Raw genomic sequence first — 27,721 nt, 5'->3', positions numbered from 1 at the left:
ATATCTTAGTTAATCAAGTCATGTATCAAATATCTTAGTTAATAAGGTCATGTATCAAATATCTTAGTTAATAAGGTCAGAACGTATCAAATATCTTAGTTAATAAGGTCAGAATGTATCTACAATTTTAGTGAGGGCAGAACGAGCTCGAAAAAAAAATCAAACTCACAGAAATCACTATTAAATTATTGAAACTTAACAAAACTAAAATTGTCCCTATAGATAAGGTACCTTAGTCATTTGTGAGTGGCACGCTAACAGTGTTTAACTACCCCGTAAATATATTGATCTCTACCAATCGCCGGGATACCGGGATTACGTTCATCATTTTGAAATCGTTAATGTTTTACTGTAGGGTATTTGGAGTTCCAAACATTTTGATCACGTGAAGTAGATTGGTTGGCTGATAATATGTACTTTGTCATTCGGTATAGGTGCCTATGACATCACTATTACACCGGGTTCAATCGTACTGACCGGGCGCCGGTGTTTATTACACCTGGGCGTCGATGAATTTTACACCCGGGCAACGAAAATTTCTATAGAAAATAAACGCCGAAGACGCGATCAGAAGAACAGTTGAGACATTGTTTCTCTCATATCTCGCCAATTTGGATAGAGTTTGCCCATGTAAGATAGCTATGTAAGATAAATCTTTCTCTCATCCCTACCGGTATATCATACTGGTCTTGTCCAGGTAAATACACCCATGCTTGCTGTGTGTGTATTACCTCGCTTCCGGTGTAGGATAGCCACGCGCGCGCAATGATACAAAAGTAGGTCGCCGAACCGAAAGTAGATATTTCTATAGATTTGTAAACACATCGTCTGCTCCATGTGCTAGGCCAGATCTAATATTTTTTTTTATTTATGATATAAATTATGTAAAAAATCACGTTCTTTTATTGTTTTTTTATTAATAAAACATGGAACTATATTTTCACGCGAAAGGACACACTAGCTTGGCCGACATTAAGTTATTTGGCTTCGCTTGCAATGACAGGGCTGCTGAAACAACGTTAGACTGTGGAAATGAAGAACACAGTTTGCATATATGGGGTATGTTAAATCGATTGGCGCTGTTCTTTTTTTATTATATGCAGTAGAAAAAAGTTTGGATTGAGAAAAAATGGCGTCTATCTGAGAAAGCCATCGACAGATAGTGCCTATTTTTGCATATTTTAGGTTGGGGAATGAGAGAGAAATACTCAATCATATGTGGTTCATGTAGGATAGGGATATTTCACCCTCTGGGTCACAAAATGTGGTGAAACCCTCGGCGGAGCCTCGGGTTTTACCACATTTTGTGACCCCTCGGGTGGAATATCCCTATCCTACATGACCACATATGATAGAGTCTTAATATAATTTTAGGCATGGCCTATGTGAGAGCGCAGCAATCCCGGTGCCCATGGAATTCGAGAAACAAACACACATAATCTAGTCTACTAGGTGGTGACTCGCAATCCATGGTTTATTGATCAGCTACAAAATGAATATATTGCCAACAGATCTATACACTGGTTTGTAATAAAGTATATATTAAAGTATATATCAACAAGAATTATGATTTAGATAACTTACTACAAAAACTAAGCGTAGAATAAGTCTAGCTATGACAAGGTGACGGGACAGCAGACGAGCAGACGAGCAGCAGACGACAACAAACAAATTCGGAAGTCCTCTTTATTTTCTGTGCTATATTTGGTAAACTTGTATGCAACTCGAACGGACCGGAGCTGCACTCGTAAAACACAGAAATATTTTCGTTGAAAATTATACCGTTACGTTTTGAATATAAAAAATTAAGAAATTGTTCGAGATAAATTTTATTAACAAATTATAACTAGTGTGAAGTCAAACATTTGCATATTTTTAAAATGTTTATATTTTGTTATCTCCCGAGAATGTGACTTTGAATACAGTCTTGCGCAACACTGGATCTTGTCGTGACTTCCTGTTTCCGGTTACTGAGAAAGTTTTTGAACTCTAAGTATATTGGGGGAAAAGGGGGGGGGGTTCCGAGACATCTCTACCATTAAGTTCGCTACGTTCGAGCTGCGCTCTCTATAATCTTACATAGCATTTCACGCGCGCGGAGTAATCTGCGTTCAAGGGGGACAACTCTTACAACGTCGTCTGCTTGTGTTTACATCCGACAGTCCTTATCGTCGATGTCGGTTTTGAAACGTTGGACTTTACTATAAAAAATACATACTTTCTGAGATAAGTTAACTATATATCATATCAACAATAAACCAATAGGGCTACACGGTTAAACGATTATACATTTCATTTGAGCGAACATATAACTCCGTTACTGTAGACTATGCCTTCAGGCCTGTTGTAACAGCTACAGCACAGTGCAGACTGGCCCACCTGACAGGTTTGTCATTTGTCATTAAAAAAAGTGTAAACACACACAATCACCTGGCAATGGCAGGAAGTAAAATAAAAGCCACACATAAAACAATTCTAAAAAAGAAAATGTCAAACATCACAACCGATGAAATGGTTCCGTTTGCGTCAGCACGGGGGCCTGGAATTTGTTTACTCTACTGTACTGTACTGTCAGTAACTGTTTGGCCTACTCAGGAACCTGTGTATTTGGAAGTTGGGAATTGGCTCTTAAATGAACGAACATTCGGTAAAAATGATAACCCTCGATGTTCATATAAAAATATTTATTTTAATTGTAACTCAAGAGTCTGTTTGTATAGAGTAACCAGGAAAACTGTCATCCTAGCCTTTCAATATGATCATCGTTATCGAATGACCTACCTTCGTCATTCCATCAAGAAAACCGGTTAAACACATATCCTTTGTCACAGAAAAGATCGAATACTCGTATCGAGTCACTGTTCGCTGGTTCACACATGAAGTTGCCAAAATCACAATGAATTTTAAATTACCAGCCACGAAACATCGCCACGTCATGGCGATCGAGATCGACATCACTCTCAATAGCTTTGAACTATGAATGGAATTCCAATGGCAGTCGTGACGTCATGCAGTGACGTAGTATTTTATGAAAAAAAATGTGACTTGGCATTAAAAGTACAGTGTGTTCCGTGAAATGATTAAATATGTCGAGATGCAAATCAAAGTATATGTAAAATTAGAAAACTCATTTCAGCGTTGGATTTGAGTATTGTTGATAGAACTCCTTTTTCTCGGATGTTGACAATTTGATCACGGCCACGTAAAAGTCGGTCACGTTACGGCAATTGTTATCGGCGAATTGTTCATTCGTTCATTACTTAACCACAAAATGAATGAAATTTGTGTGCAAACTTAGTTTGCCTAAATCGGGTATGATCTTTCAGAATATCACAAGTATTTTTAGTAAAAACGTCAAATAAAGAAATTAAAAAATTGAAGAAAATGGATGGCTGAGGGACACTTTCGCCAGAAATTTGGTAATGATATGAGAGAAAAAGACTCTTTCATTATGTGTATATGTAGGATAGGGATATTCCACCCTCGGGATCACAAAATGTGGTAACACCCTCGGCAAGCCTCGGGTTTCACCACATTTTGTGACCCCTCGGGTGGAATAGCCCTATCCTACATATACACATATGAAAGAGTCTTATATTCTCCTTTTTTGATGTGATAATGCTGTCCTTCAAGGAAAATAACCCCACCACGGAACAATATGATAAATTAGCTATAACTTGCAAGGATAACGGACAGGAAAAACACTTCTCATTTTTTGCTAATTCGCCCACAGTGGATGCGGGTATGACCAAATTATGCCTCAATCCACGAATTATGCAACATATACAGCAAAATCCGCGATCGAAATGACTGTAAGTCTCACAGTTTATCGGAATTATATATTTTGACATTGTCAAGTCCTATTGGATTGATTGGTAATAGTTAAATAGGGAAATTAAACATTTCCGTATTTTACACCTGTGCCAACGAAGACGCTCTTGAGCTTTGCACCCGGGCGCCGCAATTCGCTGACATGGTAGTGATGTAAAAATTACCAGAGTTGGCCCTTTGATGGTTTTAGTTATGTATTTTTTGCATTTATGCAACTCGTTACAATTCATTCACGGATAGGCCTGTAAACACAGAAAATCCTACCTACGCCAAGTAACATGCATCTTATTTACATTAGCCCATGGTGACAAATCGAAACTGCTTAAACACCAGCGGAGAAATCAGGTGTACCGGATTGGTTACCATCTCATATGCTCATTGCAAAGGTACAAAAATAGTTTTTCTGAATTCAGCAAAGTCTGACTATCAACTTAATCGAAAAATCCTCTTTTAGTTGAAAAAATATAACTAAATCAATACGAATAGCGACAAAACCGCAATATTTTAAAACAATCGGGATTATCTAGCACGTTATAACAAAAACCGACCGGGATTACTTGAACACTGATTCCCCAATACATAAGGGAAGAATAGTCACTACATTATATACGGTATTCATAACTTACACTCTAAATGGTTCTCTCGCCTATCATTTCTCTCACTAGTTGCATGTAATTCTTATTCCCGACTCACTGATACAACACAAATGTCATTGGTCACGGATCAGCTAATATCGAGTCACAGTCACTCAGGTAATCAGCCACCATCGGTCACACAGACTAGTGTAATCAGGGCACACAGACAAGTCTCTCATTTGTCACACAGACTAAAGTAAGATATCTTCTCACACATACTAGTGTAGGATGAGTCACACAGACCACTTGGATACAGTGGATACATCTGGTCACACATACTAGTGTAGGATGAGTCACACAGACCACTTGGATACAGTGGATACATCTGGTCACACAGACCAGTGTAGGATGAGTCACACAGACCACTTGGATACAGTGGATACATCTGGTCACACAGACCATACAAATACCGGTGGTGTGACAACCGTGAGACGTTCAACTGGTAATGTCCGTTCACATGACACACCAACTGCATTTGGCCTTCCATCACATGATATATGGTGTCAACGGCCCTAACGGTCCCAACGGCGAAAAGCTACAATATACGTATATCCTAATACCGCAGGTCAAAGATGGGCCGCGCAAAACTTAAAACTTCCAATCCAATTCGAAAGATGTCGCGTCTGCGCAGATGCCTCATGACGTCACTGAGGTTATACGTATATCCTATTTCAATAATTATCATACATATTAAGCCACAGTATTACTCGGGTTTTTTTCTTATTCTAAAAAAAAACATTAAAAAATACATTCAATAGTTGCAGAGGTGATGTATGCAGAAAACGCATTTAATCTCCCGAAGAGGAAACACAATCGGCCACACATTGTATATATATTCCTTGTTCTCCATCGTTATCACAAGTGTAATGTTAAGAAACATCTTCAAGCCTAATAAAATATGCGCATAATGCACACCATTACGATCTTCTTTTTTTAAACATGAATATGAACAATCCACATGATTAAGGATTGTGGTAAGACCTTTGCTGAATTCAGAAAAAATTGTAGGTAGGGTTTTTCTGTGTTTAATTTCGTTTCCTCGACCCTTTAAAGAGGTCTGTCCGTGAATTAATTTGGAAAATGTTGGTAGGGTTTTTCTGTGTTTAATTTCGTTTCCTCGACCCTTTAAAGAGGTCTGTCCGTGAATTAATTGTAACGAATTGCATAAATGCAAAAAATTACATAAACAAAAATCATCAAAAGGCCAACTCTGGTAATTTTTTACATCACTACCATGTCAGCTAATTGCGGCGCCAGGGTGCAAAGCTCAAGAGCGTCTTCGTTGCCACAGGTGTAAAATACGGAAATGTTTAATTTTCCTATTTAACTATTACCAATCAATCGAATAGGACTTGACAATGTCAAAATATATAATTCCGATAAACTGTGAGACTTACAGTCATTTCGATCGCGGATTTTGCTGTATATGTTGCATAATTCGTGGATTGAGGCATAATTTGGTCATACCCGCATCCACTGTGGGCGAATTAGCAAAAAATGAGAAGTGTTTTTCCTGTCCGTTATCTTTGCAAGTTATCGCCAATTGATCATTTTTTTCCGTGGTCGGGTTATTTTCCTTGAAGGACAGCATTATCACATCAAAAATGAGAAAAAGATCTCAACCGTTCTTCCGATCCCGTCTTCGGCGTTCATTTTCTATAGAAATTATCGTTGCCCGAGTGTAAAATTCATCGACGCCCAGGTGTAAGATTAAAATCAGAACTGATATGTATGTTCGTTTATATTACATTGGTTGGCTTATTTCGCTGACAGGCATGTCATCAGATATTTGTGTAACACGGTGTTTTATTTACCTTCCAGCTTTCATTGTAAATGACGTATACACACACACGCAATTTTAATACAACCGCATAATTGTTTCTGTTGTCAACTTGTTATACAATTACGTGACAGTGTTTATATATTTTGAAAATGTTTTTCTTTAAATGATTTGTCGACATTTTTTCTTGTGATCCTTTAAAGGTCTGAAATAATTATACAATTATATGGCCTACCCGGCTGTTCAGCATTTTGTTTCACTACATGGGCTCTATAGTAGCAACCATTCATGCATGCCAATGAGAACCATTAATGCATGTACTGCATGTACATTAGTGCTATCATTTTGTTGACAGCAGGCCATGGCGGACACGTTAAATGTATACTGGTGCCCAAGCCTACTCCTTACCCTCGCCACACAGATCCTGGGCATACTTTGGCCCTTTTGGTATCGGGTGACATGGGATCAGGAAGGTATCATTCGAACGCAGCACGCGGGACTATTCTCAGCGTTCAATGATGCGGACTATATTGTCCTATGTGGAGGGATGGATGTATGCCAGGATGTGGACCCTAACTCTAGTATATCGTGTAAGTAAATCAACAACTTATCTATTCTAACATGTATTTGTCAAATTCAAATATTTAAGTGATTTATGCAAACGAGTAAAATACAAGTAATAACGGAATTGTGCTTCCTTTTTTCAATGAATATTTACGAAACTTGACAGGATAGCTCAGGTGTATTTGAACGTATCTAAATTGAAAATCGAACTACACGATAGAGAAACCCCACAGGCCAGACGTTCACATTTGTGAAAGCGGAAGTAATTATGGGGAAGTAATACTGGTGTTGTAACCACACCACAGGGACAACCTATATCCCCCTATATCTATCATTACTATTATATCACAGGGTACAACCTATATCCCCCTATATATATCATTACTATTACACCACAGGGACAACCTATATCCCCCTATATATATCATTACTATTACAACACAGGGACAACCTATATCCCCCTATATATATATTATTACTATTACACCACAGGGTACAACATATATCCCCCTATATATATCATTACTATTACACCACAGGGACAACCTGTACCCCCCTATATTTATCATTACTATTACACCACAGGGAAAACCTATATCCCCCTATATATATATTATAACTATTACACCACAGGGACAACCTGTATCCCCCTATATTTATCATTACTATTACACCACAGGGACAACCTGTATCCCCCTTTATATGTATCATTGCTATTACACCACAGGGACAATCTGTATCCCCCTATATCTATCATTACTATTACACCACAGGGAAAACCTATATCCCCCTATATATATATTATAACTATTACACCACAGGGACAACCTGTATCCCCCTATATTTATCATTACTATTACACCACAGGGACAACCTGTATCCCCCTTTATATGTATCATTGCTATTACACCACAGGGACAATCTGTATCCCCCTATATCTATCATTACTATTACACCACAGGGAAAACCTATATCCCCCTATATATATATTATAACTATTACACCACAGGGACAACCTGTATCCCCCTATATTTATCATTACTATTACACCACAGGGACAACCTGTATCCCCCTTTATATGTATCATTGCTATTACACCACAGGGACAATCTGTATCCCCCTATATCTATCATTACTATTACACCACAGGGACAACCTATATCCCCCTATATATATCATTACTATTACACCACAGGGACAACCTATATCCCCCTATATATATCATTACTATTACACCACAGGGTACAACCTATATCCCGCTATATATATATCATTACTATTACACCACATGGTACAACCTATATCCCCCTATATATATTATTACTATTACACCACATGGTACAACCTATACTCCCTATATTTATCATTACTATTACACCACAGGGTACAACCTATATCCCCCTATATATATCATTACTATTACACCACATGGTACAACCTATATCCCCCTATATATATCATTACTATTACACCACATGGTACAACCTATATCCCCCTATATATATCATTACTATTACACCACAGGGACAACCTATATCCCCTATATCTATCATTACTATTACACCATATGGTACAACCTATATCCCCCTATATATATCATTACTATTACAACACAGGGACAACCTATATCCCCCTATATATATATTATTACTATTACACCACAGGGTACACATATATCCCCCTATATATATCATTACTGTTACACCACAGGGACAACCTATATCCCCCTATATATATCATTACTATTACACCACAGGGACAACCTATATCCCCCTATATATATCATTGCTATTACACTACAGGGACAACCTATATCCCGCTATATATATATCATTACTATTATATCACAGGGTACAACCTATATCCCCCTATATATATCATTACTGTTACACCACAGGGACAACCTATATCCCCCTATATATATCATTACTATTACACCACATGGTACAACCTATATCCCCTTATATATATATCATTACTATTACACCACATGGTACAACCTATATCCCCCGATATTTATCATTACTATTACACCACATGGTACAACATGTACCCCCTATATATATCATTACTATTACACCACAGGGTACAAGAATATAAATCGTGCCACGTAAATCTCTCCAGACAGATTGTTATTATAAATCCCTACTCGAGTGTTAATCTTCACTTCAACACGGTTACGCGTCCAACATAAATCAGCGGTGTTGAGCACGTGTATAACATGTTATCCTGACCTTGATCGTCAGGTAACTACAGAGTTTGTTGTTTTTATTTATTTTCGTCAAAACATTAGATTACGGGAAAATATTAAAAGGTGACGAGATACAACGTATATGACCCATGAATCCAGGACTTAGGGCTGGTTTTGACTAGCAAATTATTGGATACGAAATTCAACCTAGAAATCGCCAAGAGAGTTAACAGAAACTAAGGAAAATAGTGCCTTAGAATTTTATTTTTGAAACAGTCGAACAATGAATCGTCTTGCTATCAATCTTAACATCAAACCGCACCATTCCATTGTTTCGTCTTTCTCTTAAATTTAATATAGACTGTCACCATACAGCTGTTTCGTTTTTTCATTAATCTTGTTATAAACTGTTACCATACAGCTTTTTCATCTTTCTATTAATTATAATATAGACACTGTCACCGTACAACTGTTTCGTTTTTTCTATTAATCTTAATATAGACTGTCACCCTGCAGCTGTTTCGCCTCTTTATTAATCTTAATAAAAACTGTCACCATATAGCTGTTTCGTTTTTTTTTCTATCAACCTTAATATAAACATACATTGTACAGCTATGTCACCATACAGCCATGTATAAAACACGTCATACGGTAATAGAGTATGTACAAACAGTATCACACATCAAATGGAGAGAAAAGTGACATATATCTCGATGTTTGCACATTTCTGAATATCTTATGACATGGTGAATAGCCACACAGAATGTCGGATATACTGATCTTTAACACCAAACCACTGATTTTTATTTACTATAGCCCAGGAGTTGGTGAACAACAGTCAGGCGTTGGAATAACTGCTGGTGCTTTTCCCTCCACCAATGTGATCTTTGATATTCTCTAAAACAAAATTGTTCAGTTCATCGACAGGGATATAGCGTCGTTTCTTCCTGTAATCAATATAGTGTTGAGGGTGACATATGTTGACAGTAAGGTTTTGGTATAGACTTGTTTATTAAAATTATCACAAACGACGACACTGTTGTCTACGAGTGAGAATACCCCTTCTTTTTACATAGGGATTGGATTTCACTTTTATGTTAACCATGCTTTTATGGAGCAATTCTTCTAAGAATATATTCTATGGGGCGCGCCAGCGCCCCATTTAGAATATATTCTTAGAGGAATTGCTCCATAAAAGCATGGTTAACATAAAAGTGAAATCCAATCCCTATATTTACACTTACGGATGTTGTTTCTATAAGTCTTTGTGATTACAATATTTTTTCTTTGTAAATAAAAAAAAATCATATAAAAGTCGGACACAGTGGGAGGAGTCAATTATTAGAACAGCCAATGGTGACGCTTCACAACAAATTGAGACTTTTTTTCCGCGGTAAAAAATAGTTCTGTTTTTTATTATGATATTAACATAAATAACAAAAACATTTTGATAGATTATCATATTTAATATTGTTAAACATGTTATTTTTATACATTTAACAATGGTAAACAAAGCGTAACTTAAATTGTAAATGTAAACAAAGCCATGTGCTTGGCGAAAGTAGTTCCCGTACCCTGTCATATTTTCATACGCAAGCTCAAAGGTCAATGTTTCCATGCAAGAATGGTAAACCAATCGGTCTGGTATTGTTATATAGTGACAAAACTTTGCAAGTGTAAATATAGTGTATTGAAATTCGTGTTATGGAATTAGAGAAACCTTGTGTTTTGTATTTCTATATGAGGATATTAAATCGTCGTAAACATGTCTCTGTAAAGAGTTGTTTGATCTTACTATATTCTTCACACCATTGTCTGCTTGCACAGCAGACACATATTTTAAAAGCAAATTAACACAGGAATTGAGTGATAGTAATTATGCATACACGTGTTTAAAGTAATACATACACAGGTATTACGTGATACATACACAGGTATTGAGTAATACATACACAGGTATTACGTGATACATACACAGGTATTGAGTAATACAAACACAGGTATTGAGTAATACATACACAGGTATTGAGTAATACATACAAATGTATAGAGTAATACATACACAGGTATTGAGTAATACATACACAGGTATTGAGTAATACATACAAATGTATAGAGTAATACATACACAAGTATTGAGTAATACATACACAGGTATTGAGTAATACATACAAATGTATAGAGTAATACATACACAGGTATTGAGTAATACATACACAAGTATTGAGTAATACATACAAATGTATTGAGTAATACATACAAATGTATTGAGTAATACATACACAGGTATTACGTGATACATACACAGGTATTGAGTTATACATACACAGGTATTGAGTAATACATACACAGGTATTGAGTTAAACATACACGGGTATTGAGTTATACATACACAGGTATTGAATAATAGATACACAGGTATTGAGTAATACACACACATGTATTGAGTTATACATACACATGTATTGAGTAATACATACACAGGTATTGAGTAATACATACACAGGTATTGAATACGTAATACATACACAGGTACTGAATACGTAATACATACACAGGTATTGAGTTAAACATACACAGGTATTGAGTTATACATACATATGTATTGAGTAATACGAGGGGTGTTCCAAAAATAATGTCACTTGCATCGGTGTTCATACAGCGGAAGTGCTTTTGTTCATTTTAATTTGCTCTGCCCTTCAAAATACTCTCCGCCAGCGTGAACACACCTTTTTAGCCGGTCAATCCATTTTTGGAAGCATTTTTTATACTCTTCAATGGGTACACCCATCAGACACTGATAAACAGCAGATCCAAGGGCATTTCTCGAATTGTATCTCCTTCCCGATAAATGATATTTAAGTTTTGGAAAGAGAAAATAGTCGCAGGGGGCCAAGTCTGGCGAATACGGAGGGTGCGGAAGGACGGTAACCTTCTCTGACTCCAAAAAGTCAGTCACAATACGTGCCTTGTGAGCGGGTGCATTATCATGCAAAAGTCGGACATACTTAAGTCCTGTTTTGGGGCGGCGACTTTTGTAGTAGTTCTTCAACTTTCTCAGAACAACGTTTTTATAGAACTTGCCTGTGACCGTTCTGCCTTTTGGCACCGGGATTTGAATAGCTGGACCCTTATTAGTGAAAAAAATAGCATACAAAACCTTCTTTACCGTTCGTATTCGTTTGGCAATACTTGGGCGTCTGGCATTTTTAGTGGCCCATATTCGGTTGGCAACCTTCCGCTTTGGTTCAAAATAATACACCCAGGTCTCATCACCAGTGACTATATTATCAAAAGCCTTTTTACTATATTTTGGGTACATTTTGAGAAGTTTGTTTGCCATTGTTACACGCGTCTTCTTTTGCTCATCCGTTAACAAATGGGGTATCCATCTTGCATTTATCTTTCTAACTTTTAGGTGTTTCTTCAAAATTGCATGAACTCTTGCTAACGACAAGTTTGTCATTCGAGCCAATTGTCTTACGGTGAATCGAGCATCAGTTTTGAGGATATTTCGGATTTTTTCTATGTTACCTTTGGTCGTAGTTGTTGCAGGACGACCTGGGTGAGCAGCATCTTTCAGTTGCTGCTGCCCAGCACTAAATTTACCTACCCACCTACAAACAGTCCTGTGAGACATTTGGCCCTCCCCATAAATGTCACACACCTCGCGGTGAATATCTACAGCCTTTATGCCGAGTAATGACTTACCTTTTATATAGGCCCTAATTTCAAGAACATTTTCAGCTCGTTTTACTGTCATTTTGTGTCTAGTCTAACGAATAGGCTATGAAACGATGTACACTGTACCGAGGCCAGTGAACGTGTGGACGAGATATTTACCTGTGTCACGAGCCAGTGATCACTCAATCGACACGAGGTGGTTTTGTGCATAAATTGCACGATTTCCGCGAAATAAAGCACAGATGACATTATTTATGGAACACCCCTCGTACATACAAATGTATAGAGTAATACATACACGGGTATTACGTGATACATACACATGTATTGAGTAATACATACACAGGTATTGAGTTATACATACACAGGTATTACGTGATACATACACAGGTATTGAGTTATACATACACAGGTATTGAGTTATACATACACAGGTATTGAGTAATACATACACAAGTATAGAGTAATACATACACAGGTATTACGTGATACATACACAGGTATTGAGTTATACATACACAGGTATTGAGTAATACATACACATGTATTGAGTAATACATACAAATGTATAGAGTAATACATACACAGGTATTACGTGATACATACACAGGTATTGAGTAATACATACAAATGTATAGAGTAATACATACACAGGTATTGAGTAATACATACACAGGTATTGAGTAATACATACACAGGTATTGAGTAATACATACAAATGTATAGAGTAATACATACACAGGTATTGAGTAATACATACACAGGTATTACGTGATACATACACAGGTATTGAGTAATACATACACAGGTATTGAGTAATACATACAAATGTATAGAGTAATGCGTACACAGGTATTGAGTAATACATACACAGGTATTACGTGATACATACACAGGTATTGAGTAATACATACACAGGTATTGAATAATACATACACAGGTATTGAGTAATACATACAAATGTATAGAGTAATACATACACAGGTTTTGAGTAATACATACACAGGTATTGAATAATACATACAAATGTATAGAGTAATACATACACAAGTATTGAGTAATACATACACAGGTATTAAGTAATACATACAAATGTATAGAGTAATACATACACAGGTATTGAGTAATACATACACAAGTATTGAGTAATACATACACAGGTATTGAGTAATACATACACAAGTATTGAGTTATACATACAAATGTATTGAGTAATACATACACAGGTATTGAGTTATACATACACAGGTATTGAGTAATACATACACATGTATTGAGTAATACATACAAATGTATAGAGTAATACATACACAGGTATTACGTGATACATACACAGGTATTGAGTAATACATACAAATGTATAGAGTAATACATACACAGGTATTACGTGATACATACACAGGTATTGAGTTATACATACACAGGTATTGAGTAATACATACACATGTATTGAGTAATACATACAAATGTATAGAGTAATACATACACAGGTATTACGTGATACATACACAGGTATTGAGTAATACATACAAATGTATAGAGTAATACATACACAGGTATTGAGTAATACATACACAGGTATTGAGTAATACATACACAGGTATTGAGTAATACATACAAATGTATAGAGTAATACATACACAGGTATTGAGTAATACATACACAGGTATTACGTGATACATACACAGGTATTGAGTAATACATACACAGGTATTGAGTAATACATACAAATGTATAGAGTAATGCGTACACAGGTATTGAGTAATACATACACAGGTATTACGTGATACATACACAGGTATTGAGTAATACATACACAGGTATTGAATAATACATACACAGGTATTGAGTAATACATACAAATGTATAGAGTAATACATACACAGGTTTTGAGTAATACATACACAGGTATTGAATAATACATACAAATGTATAGAGTAATACATACACAAGTATTGAGTAATACATACACAGGTATTAAGTAATACATACAAATGTATAGAGTAATACATACACAGGTATTGAGTAATACATACACAAGTATTGAGTAATACATACACAGGTATTGAGTAATACATACACAAGTATTGAGTTATACATACAAATGTATTGAGTAATACATACACAGGTATTGAGTTATACATACACAGGTATTGAGTAATACATACACATGTATTGAGTAATACATACAAATGTATAGAGTAATACATACACAGGTATTACGTGATACATACACAGGTATTGAGTAATACATACAAATGTATAGAGTAATACATACACAGGTATTGAGTAATACATACACAGGTATAGAGTAATACATACACAGGTATTGAGTAATACATACACAGGTATTACGTGATACATACACAGGTATTGAGTAATACATACACAGGTATTGAGTTATACATACACAGGTATTGAATACGTAATACATACACAGGTATTGAATACGTAATACATACACAGGTATTGATTTTTACATACACAGGTATTGAGTAATACAACAACAGGTATTGAGTAATACATACACAGGTATTGAGTAATACATACACAGGTATTGAGGAATACATACACATGTATTGAGTAATACATACACAGGTATTGAGTAATACATACACAGGTATTGAGTAATACATACAAATGTATAGAGTAATACATACACATGTATTGAGTAATACGTACACAGGTATTGAGTTATACATACACAGGTATTACGTGATACATACACAGGTATTGAGTAATACATACACAGGTATTACGTGATACATACACAGGTATTGAGTAATACATACACAGGTATTACGTGATACATACACAGGTATTGAGTTATATATACACAGGTATTGAGTAATACATACACAGGTATTGAGTAATACATACACAGGTATTACGTGATACATACACAGGTATTGAGTTATACATACACAGGTATTGAGTAATACATACACAGGTATTACGTGATACATACACAGGTATTGAGTTATACATACACAGGTATTGAATACGTAATACATACACAGGTATTGAGTTATACATACACAGGTATTGAGTTATACATACACAGGTATTGAGTAATACATACACAGGTATTGAGTAATACATACAAATGTATAGAGTAATACATACACAGGTATTGAGTAATACATACACAAGTATTGAGTTTTACATACACAGGTATTGAGTTATACATACACAGATATTGAGTTATACATACACAGGTATTGAGTTATACATACACAGGTATTACGTGATACATACACAGGTATTGATTAAATGGCGAATAATGAAATGAAATTCTAACATACAGTTGCTGTATCCTTCGGAAACTCTACAGAGTTGTCCTAGCCCAATAGTTTTATCAGGTGTTATTATTATAATCAGGGTTCCATTGCTTTTAGGACTTGTTTAACCGTTTGCTGGGTTCGTTAGATGTGTGTTCACTAGAAAGGGTGTACAAATCAGTATGCGTAATTGTTTCTTTGTCACTGCCCCCATTTTCAGATTGAGAACGTGACATTTCTTTGGAATTGACCTGGCTCTTTATGGCCTTCTTTCCTTTTTTTGTTCTCGGTTTAATGTTGAAGTATATTACAACCGGTATGTTTAGAACGTCTTAAAGTATAACACAAATGTCCCAACATAAACTTGACTATACCACAGTTTCAATGTAGTATTGTGTACTTAAATTTGGTAAAGTCTACATTGCGTTTAGCTAGTATGCATTTTAGATCAGCAAAGATGGCGTCCGTACCTGTCTATATAACGTATGTGTATTGTAAACAAACCGTGACACGAGGTAAACATATAACCAGAATGTTCTACCTCAGGTAAACCTCTGTAAATATACGGATGTGGATATTGTGTGAATCAGAACCAGCTTAGTGTGTAACAATATCTTCAGCGATATTTAAGTGATCGAAAATGATAGGATCAGATATTTCTGCACTTTTTAGTGTTTTTTTATTCCTAATATCATTCTGTCATGGTACAGTTGTCGCTATGCACGCCCTAATTCACTCTAAATTCATTAAACTTAATACCTGGGCTATAAAACTTCTATGTACACGTTTGTAACTAACAGCTTTTAACATTTCCATTGGTTACTGTCCAGAACAATGGAAGGTGATAGGATGGAGATCGGCGCGCTGTCTTCCATTACAGACATCATAATATATACCTGTACTTCAAATAAACGAAATGTTGCTAACACAAAATCGATAAATAACATACAAATGTATCTGAAATAGAAAACACATTACCATTGCCATCCATTCGCCAATGCCATAGAAATGGAAGGAAATGTTCTAAAATCTTGAGTATAATGTTGAGAGACGTTAGCCGTATTTATATAACTAACATCTGTGATATTCATTTAGCCCAATTTTACCCATTGTATGTGGAACTCTCTCGGCTCAGTAACAATTCAATGGATGCGCTTATCTGATCTGTATGTGATGTGTACTTCTATTGACAATGACTGTACAGAGTTTGCCTATTTACAAATTAACGTTTTCGATATGTAGTCATATGTCTGGTGAGATGAATTTAAAGTATTATATCCAACATAGCGTGTCAAAACAAGTTATTCATTATATAATGAATCAAGTACCCGTTTTATAGATTGGCGGATAGTGATGATAATAATACTAAACATTTAAAAAAAAAAACTCTAATAAAACTGCCACCACCACATTTCTATTCTATTCCAAGACGTTTTTATCCAGGAATTCAGCATTGCATTGTGTTAATTTATATTTAGATCGTTTCTTATCTCTGATTTATTATTATTTATCATTATTTCAGATAATTATGACATCGCAAAGACACTTCTGATGGCAGGAAGTGTGTTCCTCTCGCTAGGATTTGTGGTGTCAGTCCCGGGGTGTTGGAAAACTGTTGGAGGAAATTATCTTATGTTAGCGAGAATTTGTGGATATGCAGGTAATAAGGCACTTTGGCTACATAACATGATACCTTGAAAAGTTTATTAAATCAATGTGTGGTTAGAACAGCGGTATTCTACAACTGATGATCATCACTGGAACACCAACTAATTACTGAATGTCCATTGCCCAACACATTCACGAACGTGTATCCCGATCTAAAGACGACACATTCACGAACGTGTATCCCGAACAGATGATGACACATCCACGAACGTGTATCCCGAACTAATGATGACACATTCACAAATGTGTATCCCGAACTAATGATAACACATTCACGAACGTGTATCCCGAACTAATGATAACACATTCACGAACGTGTATACCAAATTAATGATAACACATTCACGAACGTGTATCCCGAACTAATGATAACACATTCACAAACGTGTATCCCGAACTAATGATAACACATTCACAAACGTGTATACCAAACTAATGATAACACATTCACAAACGTGTATCCCGAACTAATGATAATACATTCACGAACGTGTATCCCGAACTAATGATAACACATTCACAAACGTGTATCCCGAACTGATGATAACAAATTCACAAACGTGTATCCCGAACTAATGATGACACATTCACGAACGTGTATACCAAACTAATGATAACACAACCATGAACGTGTATCCCGAACTAATGTTAACACAATCACGAACGTGTATCCCGAACAGATGATGACACATCCACGAACGTGTATCCCGAACTAATGATAACACATCCACGAACGTGTATCCCGAACTAATGATAACACATTCACGAACGTGTATCCCGAAACTAATGATAACACATTCACGAACGTGTATCCCTAACTAATGATAACACATTCACGAACGTGTATCCCGAACTAATGATAACACATTCACGAACGTGTATCCCTAACTAATGATAACACATTCACGAACGTGTATCCCGAACTAATGATAACACATCCACGAACGTGTATCCCGAACTAATGATAACACATTCACGAACGTGTATCCCTAACTAATGATAACAAATTCACGAACGTGTATCCCGAACTAACAATAAGGTCCGTTATGTGTATCGCAACTAACAACCAGTCCTGATTTCATTGGCTCACATATTCACGAATTTGTATCCCAACTAACAACCAGACCTGTTTTCATTGGCTAACATAAACTAAAGTGTATCCAAAATAACGGCCAGTACCGTTTTCATTGGCTAACACATTTACGAACGTGTAACCCAATCAACCCACTTTACATCAACTCACTATTACATGTATGTAAAACTAGAACTGTCGACAGGATGGCTGACTAATACCCCCGCAATCTGCATAAGTCAATGGTGAATTGGAACTCTTATTTAGAGGCTAACTAAGATAACCCAGTAATATAGTGACCAGTTGCCATAGCAACCATAATTTTGAGAAAAAGAAAGTGGCATGCACATCTACACATGGTCCCCTATATTTGTGTGAAGTTTCATTGAAATCGGCCCTTCGGTTTAGGAGGAGTTGTCTGGACAAACTTAAAGTTATAGTTCTTATTGGAAAACTTGTTTATAGTGACCAGTTGCAATAGCAACCATAATTTTGAGAAAAAAAGTGGCATGCACATCTTCACATGGTCCTCTATATTTGTGGTGGTATTTATATGTAAATTGAATTTTAGATAGTTTCGTATCTGCTGTTTTTCTAATGCTAGTTTTGCCTAAAATTGTAACGCGGTAGTTTCGTATCTGCTGTTTTTCTAATGCTAGCTTTGCCTAACTTGTAACGCGGCCTCGTTTTAGTTATTAGTGTCACGCCATGCTGTGCTAGCTTAGTGGTTGCTGACCGCTGCTTTTTAAATCGTTTTTTTTTAATCTTGCCTCACCAATGTCATCTAGACCTAAAAGATTCAATGCCGGTAACAAGATGGCAGACATCATTCAGAACATCAACCATTCTGAAGAAAGCGACGACGAATTCCACGAATCCATACAGGAGGGCGATCACAGTTCTGATCACGATACCCTTGACGATCATGGGGCAGACGAACACGTGGCTACGAATGATACCGACCCTGAGTTACAAGACCTGGAGCAACAACTCCAGCAACTTCAACGGGCTCGCCGGAAAGCAGAACTAAGACAAAAAATTGAAAAGGAACAGGAACAACTACGTCAGCTAACGGTTTGTCGTAACCAGGATAAGCATAAGGAGCCGGGGGCGGCCATGTCTCCTACCCGCAGTCAACAAACCACCACTCCACCAACTTCAGATCCCTCGGGAGGCTTACCGATCGGGACTGCCACCATCACAGAATCAGGTGAGCATAAAACCAAGGCATTGAAAATTGTAGACTTCGACTGGCAGGACCCCGTCCAGACGTATGAAACCGTATGTATGGGCGGGGGAATGGAATTCCGCATTGGCAAACAAAAAACACTAGATAGATTTTCAATCGAACAGTGGGGATATGCCAATATTAAGATTATGAATGCATTGATTAGGGATAAAAAGCTGGACGACCCCGCCCCATATTTGAACTATTCTGCCAAGATTTTCCGGTTAGCTTCAAAATATATTTGGCTAAGCGTACTGCTGTATGACCGAGAGTATAGAGAGTTACAAGCCACAGAGGGGTTCCAATGGGGAACACATCGCCAAGATTTAATGGACTTCAATCTCCTCCTCAAAACTGACAATACAACAAACAAAGCCTTGCTTGATGCTAGAAACAATAGACTTGGTCACACTAGAAACACGAATGGCACACAGGTACACCAATATCAAGACCGACGTCGTGGTCCTTTTCTCAACAATGGGCAAGAAATTTGTCGTAACTTCAATGCAGACAAGTGTTTTAAAAACAACTGTAGAATGGCTCATGTTTGTGCTGTGTGTATGGCTACTGATCACTCATCTACTGGCCATGGTCACCCAAGAGTTCGTCAACAAGGTGTTTCAAAAAACGGGGCCCCCGAGAGGGAGTAGATGTTAAGGCCACGCCCCCTCCCACTACAGACAATCATAGACTATCCGGAGAGAGAGTGGATACTCGATGGTGTACGGAATGGTTTTCGACTTACTACCATGTATGGACCCTATCAGCATCTCGAATGTGATAATTATGGATCTACGTCAAAATTTAAGGCTCTGGTTGAGGAACAGATACGGACAGAGATTGGTCTTGGGAACTATGTCATTACTACAGAAAAACCTACTATCGTGAGTGCTTTAGGTGCTGTCGGTAAACCTAATACATGACGCTAGTATGCCTAATTTTGGTTGTTTAAATTCCTACACAACGGACAATAGTTGCACATACATGGATTTACGTCATGCCATAAAACTGATAAAGTCATATTCATATCTGGCCAAAGTTGACTTAAAAAGCGCCTACCGGTCAGTACAGATAAATAGTGCAGAATATCCACTCACTGGACTCAAGTGGACTTTTAGTGGGGACAAGAATCCCACCTACATGTATGATGCAAAACTGCCTTTTGGCCATTCACGTAGCCCTAGTATTTTTCAAAAACTCAGTTCATCGGTCTGTGCAATCATGCGTAAAAAGTACAATGTCACGGTCATCGCCTACTTGGATGATTTTCTGATAATTGAGGACGACTTCCACTTGTGCAGTAGAGCCCTCCGTATACTGTTAAATGTCCTACGTCGTTTGGATTTTAATATAAGCTGGTCAAAAGTTGTGGATCCTACCCAGCGACTGGTATTCTTGGGGATTGAAATTGATACATGTGATCTTTCGCTCAGCTTGCCTCCAGAAAAAATGAAAGAATTTCATGACGTGTTGTGTTCATTTTCATGTAGGAAAAGAGCGAGTGTTAAACAAATACAAGCCTTGTGTGGAAAATTAAATTGGGCTAGTATTGTGGTTAGAGGAGGACGCACCTTCCTTCGACGCATGTTATCTCTCATCCCAAAATGTGCAAAAGGTTCTCACAAAGTGATTCTTTCCCCGGATTTTTCGCGGATCTTTCATGGTGGATACAATTTATGTCTGTTTTTAATGGCAAAGTGAATTTTTTATGCAAGCGTCCCATAACTGGATTACAAACCGATGCATGCGACTTTGGCGGTGCTGGATATTTCAATGGTGATTTTTTCTACACAAACTGGCCACTAGACCTTCCCTTTATTGTTACGGAACATATCAATGTTAAAGAAACTGCTGCAGTGGTCTTAGCAGCAGCTAGGTGGGGTCGGTTGTGGTCAGGGAAGCGTGTGATTGTATCAACGGACAATACTACAACTATGTATGCTATAAACAAGGGGTCGTCTAGACATCCTGTGATTATGACTCTACTACGAGTTCTATTTTGGTTTTCGGCACTCTTTAATTTTGAAATAGTTGCAAAACATTTACCAGGTCGTTTGAACATTATTGCTGATAGTGCCTCTCGTTTACATGAAAATGACCAGTTAGCTCGTCTATATAATATACTGAGTAGCTATGAATACTATGACTTTAATGTGCAGGAACTATTACGACATATGTCTCCACTTTTTGTATTCTGCAGATGGTGGTACCCCGGACTTGCAGACAGAAAAAGGGAGACTATCAGAGACAGTCGTTCGCCTACAAAAACAGGGGTGGGCTAATTCCACGTCAGAAACTTACTCCACGCATTATAAAACATATAGAACTATTTGTGATGTGTATAAGGTTGAAAGTGTACCGGCTGACACTACCACTATTGAACACTATATAGCATATTTAGTAGATGTCAAACACTTGAAGTTTAACAGTGTAAAATGTTATCTAAACATTGTATCAATTTTGCACAAATCTGCAGGGTTGCCTGACCCTATTGCATCATCTTGGGCTGTACAACACCTCCTAAAAGGTGTAAAGCGTGAACTTGGTACCGCCCAGTCTTGTAAAACTGCTTTATCACCACATGTACTTTTAAAAATGCATAATGCTTTGGATTTTTCATACCAAAACAATCGTGTTTTTTGGGCAGCCTGCTTAACAGGTTTTTTTGGGTTTTTACGACCAAACAATTTTTTGGTTAAGGGTGCCTTTAACCCTTCTGTTCATGTTCAATACATTGATTTGTTACAATACCCTTGGGTTTTTTTGCTTTCGCTAAAAATTGTAAAAACTCTCCAGTTTAGGCAACACCCTATAGATTTTATCTAAGCTATATTCCCACCCTCTCTGTCCTTGTCGGGCTATTCGTAATGCCCTTGTGTCGGGCCAGGACCCCCTCGGCCCCCTTTTTGTGTTATCATCAGGTTCCTGTCTCACATACTCAGTATTTCTAAGAGCTTTGCGTGTTGTATTGAATGATATCGGTTTTGACCAGTCTTCCTTTGGGGGGCATTCGTTCCGCCGGGGAGCTGCTACATGGGCTCATTCGGCTGGTTTGGAGGGTTCCCAAATCCAATTATTGGGATATTGGGCTAGTGATTGTTTTAAACGATATGTTGACCACACAAATGATGACAAGCATGCTGCTCTACAAGTTTTTTGCAAAAACCTACCTTCAGTAGTACCTGGCTAGGTTTTTTTTTTTTTTTTTTTTTTCAGCAGTTACACATTACCAACACTCTATCTTCGGGTTTGGAATAATGTATTCTACCAGTATATTGTATATTTTTCCATTAGTCCATCGGATATACTTGTACAATATATTTGATTGTAATTTGTGTCTGTGTTTATTAAAGCCATTCTGAATTTATATCATCGGTATTGCCTTCTTGATAATAATAGAAACTAGGTAAAGTGGTATTTATATGTAAATTGAATTTTAGATAGTTTCGTATCTGCTGTTTTTCTAATGCTAGTTTTGCCTAAAATTGTAACGCGGTAGTTTCGTATCTGCTGTTTTTCTAATGCTAGCTTTGCCTAACTTGTAACGCGGCCTCGTTTTAGTTATTAGTGTCACGCCATGCTGTGCTAGCTTAGTGGTTGCTGACCGCTGCTTTTTAAATCGCCTCTCCCACCCTCCCAGTAGAATTACTAGGGTGCTTGTAGGTTGTTTTTTTCAACTTGCTAAATTTGCTATCTATTTGCTTTTTACTTTTATGTATATATGTGTGTTCATTCGTTTATGTTATAGGTATGTGGAATAATGTATTCTACCAGTATATTGTATATTTTTCCATTAGTCCATCGGATATACTTGTACAATATATTTGATTGTAATTTGTGTCTGTGTTTATTAAAGCCATTCTGAATTTATATCATCGGTATTGCCTTCTTGATAATAATAGAAACTAGGTAAATGAAGTTTCATTGAAATCGGCCCTTCAGTTTAGGAGGAGTTGTCCGGACAAACTTAAAGTTATGGTTCTTAGAGATATCCTTGTTCGCGGAACAGACCCATGATTGATTATTTTTCTCACATACTTGCAACCAAACGTAAGTTTTTATGAAAATTTGTCATCGCGCCGTCTTCAATGCTCCTTGGAATGTGCGTCAAAATTGATGACGTCATCATTTACGACTTGGTTACTCAACGTAAAATGATGACGTTACGTTATTTTGAGCAGCGTCATATAGCACGTACCAGCTGTCTTTACCCACCCTGTGAAAGATCGATTTTTCTCCCATACTTCACAGGGTTATCTGGCGATTGCTAGGGGAAAGATGTAACAAAGTCGTAAATGATGACGTCATCAATTTTGACGAACATTCCAAGGAGCATTGAAGATGGCGCCACGAAAAACTTTCATAAAAACTTACGTTTGGTTGCAAGTATGTGAGAAAAATAATCAATCGTGTAAGAGTTTGGCTGGCCAGCACTCGGCAGTCCTCGTGCTGACTGGCCAAACTCTTACACTCGGGTCCACCCTGTCCACGGAACAGACCCATGATAGATTATATTAATCTTTTCCCTAGCAACCGCCGGATAACCCTGTGAAGTATGGGAGAAAATCCCATCTCACACAGGGGGTAAAGGCAGCTGGCACTCGCTATATGACGCTGCCCACAATAACGTAACGTCATCATTTTACGTTGAGTAACCACGTCTTAAATTATGACGTAATTTGACGTACATTCCAAGGAGCATTGCAGATGGTGCGATGAAAAACTTTCATAAAAGCTTACATTTGCTTGCAAGTATGTGAGACAAATAATCAAACATGGGTCTCTTCCGCAAACAAGGATATATCAACCCTCGAGCGTGTACGAGTTTGGCTGGCCAGCACTCGACAAGCCTCGTGCTTACTGGCCAAACTCTTACACTCGGGTTGAGATATCCCTGTCCAAGGAACAGACCAAGGGCGGGGTTTATAACGCTTACTACACTGCACCAAAATGTATACTGCTTAAAACAATTTAGTGTAATTTGGTTTGGTGGTGTACTTTTAAAAGCTATTTTTTTTATTCAATAAATTAAAAAATGCGATCTTTTGTTTTTAACAAATATCCTATTAGTATATTTCAATTTTTCATTGTTCTATTTTTCAGCTTGCCTTACATTGGTCGGATGCCTTTGGATATACGTTACATTTTATTATAACACGATCTCCTACCAGATGTCATTCGTGACACTTCAAGTTGGCCATTCCTTCTACTTGACAATGTTCTCTGGCTGTGTGACGTCTGTTCTCGCGTGCGCGTTATACACAATAGCCACAATTAAGGGCACGTCAGTGACGCAAGCTAAAATACATGATGACGTCATACAAAAGAACTGCAGTATGACGGGAAAAGTTTCGCTTAAATAATTAAAATCTGAATCAAGCAAGTAGATGTTGTGCCTTCTATGTAAATAAGCATAATGTGAGGTTCTCATTTTCATTTATTTGGATTTTTTCTTTGTTTCCTATTTTTAAGGTGAGTAAAAAGTAAGAGGTTAATTGTAAATGGTCAGTTTAGTGGTAATATGGAATTGGCCTCTAATTGGCCTTGACGACTGTCGAGATCAGAGATAAGGTTTTAAGTAGTAATTGATAGAGTTAAAACCAGTGGAGGTTGTTTAGGGTCGTGGTGTAATTATTAGGTCTAAGTATATTAGATGTGAATAGTTGTCAGTCCCTTCTGGGGGTGATATATAGTACCCTGGTGGTCATTCTCAGAGGCTGGTGTGTATAGACAGTCTTGGGGACAGGTTTATAAATAGGTATGCGATCATCCAGGGAGCTGCTTCTCAGCTCTGGTATAAATAGGTATGTGGTCATTGGGTGGGCTGCATTAAAATAGATTCTCGGGCTGCGGTATAAATAGGTATGAGGTTATGATCTGTTTATAGTTGGTTCCTAGATGATTTATATATAGAACTTGACCATGAAGTCATTCTATGATTAGACTGTGTCAGTGGTTAAGTTTAGCATCTATAGTGTAGGTAGTTGGGTTTAGTAAGTGATGTCACTGGTCAAGAATCGTTTGCTGGCCATATATAAAGGCCTGTTAACTTAGAGTAGGGGCTGCTTGTTGAGATCGAGTTGTTCGAAGAGTTTTCAGAGTGAGTCTTTGGATTATGGAGTTAGTTTTAAAGAGTTTTTAGGGTTAGTGTTTGGAGTTGGTCTTATTAGCAGAGAGACTTTGGATTTTATTATCTTAGTTTTAGATAGAGAGTATAGAAATGTGTAGAGTAGTTTAGTTTAGTTAAGTCATAAGGAATAGCAAGAAACTTGTATTGTGCAGTTATTTTCTTTAAGTTGGTTACTTCTAAAAAGAATTGGAGTGAATTTTATTGGATACTGCTGGAATTGATCTTACTTTAGTCATTTCTTATTTACTTTGTGAATTATTTGTGAATTTATACGTTCTACTCCTGGAGTATATATTGGATTGGAATTAGTTATATCTTGATTGGCAAGTACTTTGAATGGAAGTCATATCTTAATAAAACTGAAGGAATTTTATATACCTGTGTATGTTTTTTTTTTTAATTTCATCGATTAACGTAACGATGTGGTGTCAGAAGAAATAAAGAGTTAGCAGAAACGCAACAATAATATTTAAGAAGAGTGATTATCAAGTGGTGGGTCCGAGAGGTCACGGACCAGTAGTTCAAAACGACGGAGATGTATCTTGGTGACGGGAATTAAGAATAACTCAATTTCTCAAGTCGACGTTAGAATGTGTCAATAAAGAAATCCTTTCGTAGAAAAAAAACAGATTACAGAAGGCTTACGTGATCTTATCAAAATGGAACAAATGTTTCTCTAGCAAGTTGTTCGAATGTACTCATTAGTCTTTTACTGATAGCTTCCTTTTCGCAAAGTGTGATACATCCTCGTCAATAACAAATAAACCGGACAGGCGATAAACTTAATACATTTGTTTTAATGTGATTTTAATTTGTGTGTGTTTTTTTTTTTTTTTTTTTATTGGTCCTTTTTATAGAAAATCGAAAATGGCTTTTTGTGTGGGTGAATAGAATATGGGAAAATAAATGTGCATATTGTGTTTTCAGTCCCCTGTAGTACCCAGCTTGGTGTTTATTGATTCTGTTAGTCGGACTTGTTTCGTCCTTTTCTGTAAGTTTTTCAGAATCGCCCTACATAATTTTGTGGGCCCAGTTGTTCAAACTGTGATTAACTAAATCATCTGATATAGCGCAAATCTCATTTATTCTTTACTTCAAAACTTAAGTATGAGTACAACATATCTCTTGAATTATGCATGTTGGAAAGACTGAGGCGTGATATAGTTTCATCACGTTAGTTTTACCATCATTTATTTAATCAGGATTTTAATATTGATTAACCTAATCACATTTTGAACAACTTAGCTCTGTTATTACAATACAGATATGAAGATCTCCTGTTCAACCCAAATAATGAGTATATGTACAGAAAGACACCAAGGAGGCCCACAGATGATATCACTAGGAGAACAACCATAACAAACTTCAAAATGTTCGCCCATCAGCTGTTTTGTTTTCTGGTCAGTCTCAAAACTCAATATGTACATCTAGGGATCAGAGGGAACGTACCTATGCTTGAAGATTGTGTACGAACAGACGAGAGAGACTTGTGGTGTACAATATTTGTCCTGATATAAACGTTGTTCTACAAGTCCTGATTATATTTGAAATTATAATGAAAAACAGGAGTGTCATTTTGAAAGGTAAATCAAAGCACGATCACTGCATTTATAAAATCACTGACCTGCATTGATTTGTACTTGTCTTCTCACTGATA

General features: G+C 36.9%; 2 protein-coding genes across 2 annotated transcripts; both read left to right on the top strand.

Moving 5' to 3' along the window:
• Window positions 1-1,008: 1,008 nt before the first annotated feature.
• On the top strand, window positions 1,009-26,437 carry LOC117324042. The gene is made up of 4 exons (XM_033879652.1): window positions 1,009-1,059; window positions 6,602-6,836; window positions 17,489-17,626; window positions 25,038-26,437. The coding sequence occupies exons 1-4, from the start codon at window positions 1,033-1,035 to the stop codon at window positions 25,295-25,297; spliced, it is 660 nt and encodes a 219-aa protein (XP_033735543.1). The 5' UTR covers window positions 1,009-1,032; the 3' UTR covers window positions 25,298-26,437.
• LOC117324041 lies at window positions 19,225-23,804 on the top strand. Its single transcript, XM_033879651.1, has 2 exons — window positions 19,225-19,916; window positions 22,135-23,804. The coding sequence occupies exons 1-2, from the start codon at window positions 19,484-19,486 to the stop codon at window positions 22,758-22,760; spliced, it is 1,059 nt and encodes a 352-aa protein (XP_033735542.1). The 5' UTR covers window positions 19,225-19,483; the 3' UTR covers window positions 22,761-23,804.
• Window positions 26,438-27,721: the final 1,284 nt, after the last annotated feature.

Source organism: Pecten maximus, chromosome 3, assembly GCF_902652985.1.
Source record: "Pecten maximus chromosome 3, xPecMax1.1, whole genome shotgun sequence".
Lineage (NCBI taxonomy): Eukaryota > Metazoa > Mollusca > Bivalvia > Pectinida > Pectinidae > Pecten > Pecten maximus.
The sequence above is the reverse complement of the archived record's forward strand: the minus strand, read 5'-3'. Positions and strand labels throughout refer to the sequence as shown.